General features: G+C 59.3%; 1 protein-coding gene across 1 annotated transcript in view; it reads left to right on the top strand.

The window, feature by feature from the left end:
* LOC104506413 (sodium-dependent lysophosphatidylcholine symporter 1-like) overlaps window positions 1-4,794 on the top strand; it is a gene marked incomplete at its 3' end in the record, with an annotated part of 7,154 nt that extends 2,360 nt beyond the window's left edge. Inside the window, exons 4-13 of the mRNA XM_010147349.1 lie at window positions 399-531; window positions 909-987; window positions 1,393-1,550; window positions 1,674-1,764; window positions 2,213-2,334; window positions 2,448-2,531; window positions 2,820-2,996; window positions 3,647-3,759; window positions 4,200-4,343; window positions 4,618-4,794. Coding sequence (XP_010145651.1) covers window positions 399-531; window positions 909-987; window positions 1,393-1,550; window positions 1,674-1,764; window positions 2,213-2,334; window positions 2,448-2,531; window positions 2,820-2,996; window positions 3,647-3,759; window positions 4,200-4,343; window positions 4,618-4,794 — 1,278 coding nt within the window. The remainder of the gene's footprint in view (window positions 1-398; window positions 532-908; window positions 988-1,392; window positions 1,551-1,673; window positions 1,765-2,212; window positions 2,335-2,447; window positions 2,532-2,819; window positions 2,997-3,646; window positions 3,760-4,199; window positions 4,344-4,617) is intronic.
* Window positions 4,795-7,192: the final 2,398 nt, after the last annotated feature.

The raw sequence follows: 7,192 nt of genomic DNA, 5'->3' as shown, positions 1-7,192 counted from the left end.
ACATGTTCGAGGCCGTGGGGTTGGCTGCTCCGAGAGCCCCGTGTGGTGGCACGCAGGGCACAGCAGTTACCTGTCCCTGCAGCTCTCCTCCAGCCACGGGCAGACCGTGCACGTAGAGGGTGAGCGCTGTCCCTGCCGTTCTGCCACAGGGCAAGGACCTGACGGGGTTAGGCAAGAGAGTAAGAGATGTTGGACATCTCCTTTTTCTCGCAGCGTTTGTGTTTAGGCCCCCCCCAGCCTGACTGATGGACACTGACGTGGGCAAAGCAGATGTTGCCCTCCCGGTAGCTGGGCTGTGGTTTGGAAGCCAGGGAAGAGGCCGTGGCTCCGCTTGTGCAATGAGGGGTGTGATCCCCTTACCTGAGGGTCACATCTGACCAGCTTCGCTTCCTCCCCAGGATCGCATGCTCCATGCCGTTCGGGGTGCTCTGCTACTGCATGCTGTGGTCCACCCTCTCGGATGCCACCCCCGCCTCCCTGAAATTCCTGTGGTACCTGTTCACCTACAGCTTCTTCCAGACTTGCATGACTGTAAGGAACGTGGTGCCTGGGGCTGACTGTTCTTACACATCACCCTGTACCCCAGGGGATGGCGACGCCGTCAGCTGGGGAGTCCCAGCCTCTCCCACAACGCGGAGCGGAGTTTGGGAAGCAGGGAGGGATGCAGGATGGTGCAGACCATGCCCACAGGGGTGGTGAGATGGAGGGGTGCGTTTTAACACTGGGGATTCGGCTGATGTGAACTTCTCCATCACCGTTTGTGGGAGCAGAGCAGGTCACGGGAGGGTGAAAAGGCACTTGGGTGCAGGGGTGACACAGAAGGCTGCTGTGAGGAGGGACAAGGAGGGTCGTGACCAGCAAAGCGGGAAGCAGCAGCCGGAGCTGTGTCTGAACTGTGCTCTCCCTAGTGCTACCACGTGCCGTACTCTTCCCTGACAATGTTCCTCGGAGGAACCCAGAAAGACCGTGACTCAGCCACTGCCTACAGTAAGTGTCCGTGCTCCTACAGCCCCCGGAAGGCTGCCTTCCTGGGAGATCCTTCCCGGAGGAGAGGCGAAGAAATTCCTCTGGCTGTGAACAGGCTGCAGAGGGGACGGGATAAAGCAGGGCTGAAACCATCTTCTACAAAGAACTGACCTGCAGAGACATTCCTTAGATCCATATCATCCCTAGGGGGCTCAGGACATGGATTTATTGGGTCCAAACATTACAGCATTTCCTGTGGGAGCCAAGGGAAAAAGTCAGAGCACATAGGAATAGCAGGTCTCTTCTGGGACAGCTCTGGTTGTTGGTGCCTCCAATTACATCCCCAAAGCTGGTCTCTTATCCTGAGGGATGTGTCCCTTCAGCCAGGGAGTGGGACTGAGGTTTCTCTCCCGGTCATCCCGACAGGAATGGGGATGGAGGTGTTCAGCACGCTCCTCGGGTCGGGAATCCAGGGACAGATTGTGGGCAGTTACCATGCCCGCATGATGAATGGCTGTTACATGTCAAACGAGACCCTGCCCAACACCAGCAGCCACAGCCTCACGGCCTCTCTGGAGAACACGGTGAGGCTGTCCTGGCTGTCCCTCCGCTCCTCCCGGAAGCTGTGGGGCAGGTGCCGCTGGCTGTGCTGCCAGCCCTCTGCGTGGTACCCGCTGTGGCACTGTGCACCGTCTCTCGTTTTCCAGCGTAGGGCGTACGTGTTTGCATCCCTGGTCCTGGGCTCAATCTACTGCCTGTCCTGTCTGATTCTCATCTTTGGAGTCAGGGAGCAGCCTGGTAAGGTCCTTTTAGATGCCGTTTGGCGGGTGCCCGGTGGCAGAGGACGGTGAGGATGGGGTTGCAGAGGAAGGTGTGAGGCAGAGGGAGCTGGGCACCTACGTGCGGGATGGTGCGTGGGGTTCACACATACGGATGCTGACACCCCCCTTGGTTTGTGCTGGCAGCGTCTTGCTCCGGCAGAGAGGGGCGATGCTTCGGAGGAAGGAAGGCTGAGGCTGGCTGGGAGACACTGTGGGCCTGGGAGCTCACCGCGTACCCTGAGCGGGTCTCGCCAACACGCAGCCTGCAGAGCTACGCAGGGTGGAGAGGCAAAATCCTGCCCGCAGCTCACCCCACGGCTATTATGTCTGCTCACCCCAGATGCCGCGGCACAATTCCATGCCTCCCACCCCCATGGGGTTTGTTCTGGCAGCTCCAGTGCCAGCGTTGCTCTGTCTCCCCCCAGGGCCCCTCAGCCCGCTGGGGAAGGTTGAGCTGCCCTTTGCCAGCTGCCTGAGGATCATCGTGAGACACAAACCCTACACCCAGCTGCTGTGTGGCTTTCTCTTCGCCTCCCTGGCCTTCCAGGTGTGAGACCTGCTGTGGTAGGAGCAGAACTTGGGGGATGAGATGTCTGGGCAAGTTATCTAGCCAGTGAATTTGGGATGCCAGCCATGAACGTGTCCGCATTGCTTTCCCAGATCACTCAGGGCGTCTTTGCCTTCTTCTGTACTCATGCCGCAGGGCTGGCCGGGAAGTTCCAGCATTTAGTGCTTATCATGTTGGTAAGTGAGCCCCAGGCAGCCCTTCCTGATGGAGGGGTTGATCCCTGGGTTACCCCAGCCCTCGAGCGTGGGCAGCTCGGCCTCGTGGAGTCATGTGCTGCTGCTTCTGCCCGTCAGCAAGGACGTCACCCAGAGAGAGACTGGGGGGCACTGCTGAGGCTCCCCTTTGGTTCTCTCCTCAGGTCACTGCTTCCCTCTGTATTCCCTTTTGGCAGTGGTTTTTGGGGAGATTTGGAAAGAAAACAGCAGCGTCCCTGGGCCTGGCGGTGAGTTTGCCCATGGTTGTAGCTGCGGACTGAGAAGCCCGGCGAGGGGACAGCCGTGTCCCCAGCTCTCGTGGTGCCTGGAGAGGAGAGCTGGCTGGCACCTGAGGGTGGTCCTGAGCACCGTGTCCTGGTGACCAGGCTGATGCACTTCCTCGCGCCTGGCATCCGTGGCCACGGCTTTGCAGAGCTTTGCCGTAAGGTGCAGGGAGGCCGAGGGACTGTCCCTGGGATGGCTGGGAAATGTTTTTTTTGCAGCATCACCCAACCAAGGGCTCGGGCTCTGAGCCCTCATGGCTGCAGATGTGGTGAGCAGCGGGTGAGCAGGTTCTGCAGCACTGCACCAGCCTCACGTGCACACGCAGACCCCGCGGCCCCTGTCCTGCTCCCGGATCTGCCGTCCAGCTCGCTGCAGGGCGCGGGGAGGGGAGGAAGGGCTGTGCGCTGCGCTCGGCAGTGGCTGGGATACAGCCGGCTCATCAGACACATCCGGCTGCTGCCTGGTCTGCGGGTCAGCGCGGAAACCCCGTCTGGCTTTTGTTCAGAATTAGGTCCTCTGATCCTGCTGAGGGTCTCTCTCCAGCTTCATTCCTCAGGCATATTTGGGTGCAGCCATAGCAGATTCAGCTTCCCAGCTAACTGCTCGGTTCTGTTGCCCTCCATGGCCATCCTTTTTACCCACGAGGAAGGTTTTGCTGCCAGTGGCAGGGCCTCCACGCCGCCCTGCGCAGGGGAGAGGAGCGGTTTTCTGTTTGAAACGTGCGGGGCAGCGTGGCCGTGGCTGGGGCAGTTCTGCTGCCTGTGAGCAGCAGAAAAAAGGCCCATTGTGCTTTTGTTTCTCTCCCGCTGCAGCTGATCATCCCGGCCCTGGTAGCCATCACCCAGGTGATGCACAACTTCCTGGCTTTCATCTTCCTGGTGATCATGGCCGGCTGCAGCATGGCTGTGCTCTACCTTTTGCCGTGGTGAGCAGAGGCACCTCCGAGCCACTTCTCAGGCGGAGAGGAGGGAAAGGTTTTGGTGAAAGCACCATCCGTGGGGTGCCAGGGCTGCTCATTTGTTCGATACAGCAGCTTCTGGACTGCAGAGGAGGAGGTGGGAGTGGGAGGGGAAGTGGATGTGATGCAGATCCAGTCTGTGCTGGGGCTCTGCAGCAGGACCCCAGTCATTGCACAAGGTGCTGCTTCTCTCCTCTTTTCCCGCTGTGGCTGCTGCACCCGTAGGATGCTCTCTGCCCTGTCTGCCCTAGGGCAGAGGACAGGCACCAAATGCGCTCCACAGTGGGGTTCTGCGGGTGTTTCTGTCTCTCTCTGCTGCTCGGAAAGGCCTTGGAGCCGCCACAGCTGAATTCAGCCAGTGCTGGCGTGGGTGTCACGGCCGTGTCCGTGAGACTGTCTGTCCCCAGGTCAATGCTGCCGGATGCAGTGGATGACTTCATGCTGAGGAACCCCAGCTGCCTCAACCTGGAGCCTCTCTTCTACTCGTTTTACGTCTTCTTCAACAAGTTTGCGGGTGGCCTTGCCGTGGGGATATCGACACTGAGCTTACAGTAAGCCCCAAACACAACCTCCTCCCCTGCCTCACCAGCCCAGCACGGGCCCTTCGTACTGCTGCTTCCAGAGTGTCTGACAGGAGACGCTGGAATGAGTCACAGGGGAATCCAAATTTGCCATCCCAACATCTAGTGGAAGCAAGAGGCGCAGCCAGGAGTCGGAATTCCCCAAAACTGGGTGTCTGACCCTAGGGGAGAGCGACGTAGGTGCCCGCTGGCCTTCCCGCAGTGAGCCGGTGGGGCTGAGGGAAGGAAAACCCTCCTCTTTTAGTTTTGCAGGTTACCGAGCTGGAGACTGCGCGTCCAACCCCGCCGTCACCCTCACCCTGCAGCTTCTCATGGCCCCGGTCCCGATAAGCCTGCTGCTCATTGCCATTGTCACCTTCTGCCTCCACCCCATCGACGAGGAGAGGAGGAAGCAGATGAGAGCAGAGATGGAGGCAGTGGGGTAAATTCCGGCTCCGTGAAGGAGCTGGGTGTCCGCGTTGGTCCCAGCCCGACACTGGAATGTTGTGCAGAGGAAGGACTGTGATGTCCAGTCCAGGTCCCCGTGCCTGGGCTACAATCCTCTCTGGGGGTGCATTTCCCAAAGGGTCCCATCGACGAGGAGAGGAGGAAGCAGATGAGAGCAGAGATGGAGGCAGTGGGGTAAATTCCGGCTCCGTGAAGGAGCTGGGTGTCCGCGTTGGTCCCAGCCCGACACTGGAATGTTGTGCAGAGGAAGGACTGTGATGTCCAGTCCAGGTCCCCGTGCCTGGGCTACAATCCTCTCTGGGGGTGCATTTCCCAAAGGGTCTGTTCAGCCTGGAGAAGGGAAGCTCCAGGGAGACCTCAGAGCCCCTTCCAGTGCCTGGGGGGGGACAAGAAAGCTGGAGGAAAAGGGCAGGGAGTGACAGGACAAGGGGTAATGGGTTTAAAAGGAAATAGGGAGATGGAGATGGGACATCAGGAAGGAATTCTTCCCGCAGAGGATGGGGAGGCACTGGGACAGGTTCCCAGAGAAGCTGTGGATGCCCCATCCCTGGGAGTGTCCAAGGCCAGGCTGGATGAGGCTTGGAGCAACCTGGTCTAGTGGAAGGTGTCCCTGCCCATGGCAGGGGGTGGCACTGGGGGGGCTTTGAGGTGACTCCCAACCCAAACCATTCCAGGCTTCTGTGGGTTTGGGTGCTGCTGACTCTACAGCAGATGTCACGAGTGCCCGTGTTCCTTCTAACAGGCACCAGGCGCAGCGCAGCAGCCGAGAATGAACCCAGGGCCGAGGTGGGTGAGTTCATCGCGGAGGACGCGGATTTGCTGCGCTGTCAGGATGTGCTGCTCTTGGGAAAAGTCATCGCTTCCTGTTGGTTCCTCTTCCCTGTCCAAATGGCCTCTTTTGCATCCTGACCTCTTCCCTCTCTCAGCTGGCAGGCACAGGATGGGGAGGGGGTCCTGCTGCAGCCCCAGCCCTGCCACCTCACCCGAGCTGCTTTCGCCAGGGCTTGCCCTCCCAGGTCTTTCGGCAGGTCCTGACAGGTCAGGGCAAGGCAGATCCGCACTCCCCTCCTGGGAGAGACTGCAGTGCCGGGGAGGAAGGGCCCCCGCCAGCCCCAGAGCAGTGCTCTTGCACGCTGGGGTGTCACTTAACCTTGTGGGAAAGCCTGCACAATGAACACCGGGATTGTTTTTTGAGAGGAAAGTATTTTTGACCAGTTTGTAGGAAAAATACCGCCAGGAGACCGCATGTCTTTGTGCTTAGACTGCCCTTTCACAGGGAAAGGTTTCAAATTTCCGTGGGCAAGGGTGAAGTTCAAGCTAGCAGTGTGTTACAGCTGGTGCCCGAGCAATGCCGCCTGGCAGCAGGGTTGGTGGAAGCCAGCTCTGTCCATCTACCTGTCGGCGGAGTCATTTCTGGAAAACCGGGAGCTTCTCGGTGCAGGCGGTTGCAGAAATGGGCTGCGCTGCCTCCAGCCAGGCAGCTGGGGCGGTTCCGGCAGCTCATCCCGGTTTTTGCCAGGTCAGGAGGTTACGGCAGAGGTGTCAAATGAACGTCAAGAAGAGCCAAATTGCTTTTCCATCGTAGCCCATAGATCTCCCACAGCAGCATCTCAGCACGGCTGCTTGGCACCCCCACATCTCTCCTGGCAACAGTGAGGGGGCAGCGGGGGGAAGAGAGGAGAAATCAAGCCTCTCCTGGCTGGTAGCGCTGAGCTGTGCAAAGGCAGAGAGCGAGGCTGGTTATTTTTAGGGCTGGAGCAGTGTCTGACCGCTGGTTGACCTTGCAGCTCTCCACTCTGGTGCACACTGGCAGGATCCGAGCAAATTACTCCCCGGTTGCACGCTGAATTAATTTCAAGCCCTAAGGTGGTGCAACTTGGCGATCAATGGGGGAGATGGTGTTTTAGAGCTGCGGCGGGGCACCGCTGCAACAGTCCCGATCCGGAATGATCTCTCTGATGCACAAAGGGCCTCCTTTTTCCCCTTTTCTTTCTGTTTTTTTGTTGTTTTCCGGAGAGTGAAGGATGTTCCTTGGGATACGCTGCCCTCTGCCACCGCATTGCTTTCAGCCTGGCTGCCTGTGGATTCACCAAGTGCCTTTGAGCATCGAGGAAACGCTCTGAATGCTGTGAGTTTCAAATCCTGCAGAAAGCGTGAATTCCGCCCAGCGGCACGCATCCCGCGGGAGAGAGGAATGGGCTTCCACCCGGAGCTCCCAACCTGCGGCATGGGCTGCGGGTGGCCACGGGCCGCTGCAGGGTGGGCGCAGACCCAGTGCAGAGCAGGGAGTGCCCAGTGCCTGCCACCCCGCTGCTGCCCGGGGAGGTGCTTCTGTGTAGCTAAAACTGTCCCCTTCGTTTTTTACATTATTA

Source organism: Eurypyga helias, unplaced genomic scaffold (genome assembly GCF_000690775.1).
Source record: "Eurypyga helias isolate BGI_N326 unplaced genomic scaffold, ASM69077v1 scaffold24652, whole genome shotgun sequence".
In the NCBI taxonomy this organism is placed as follows: Eukaryota; Metazoa; Chordata; class Aves; order Eurypygiformes; family Eurypygidae; genus Eurypyga; species Eurypyga helias.
Note: the sequence above shows the minus strand (reverse complement) of the source record. Positions and strands in the feature narration are given on the sequence as shown.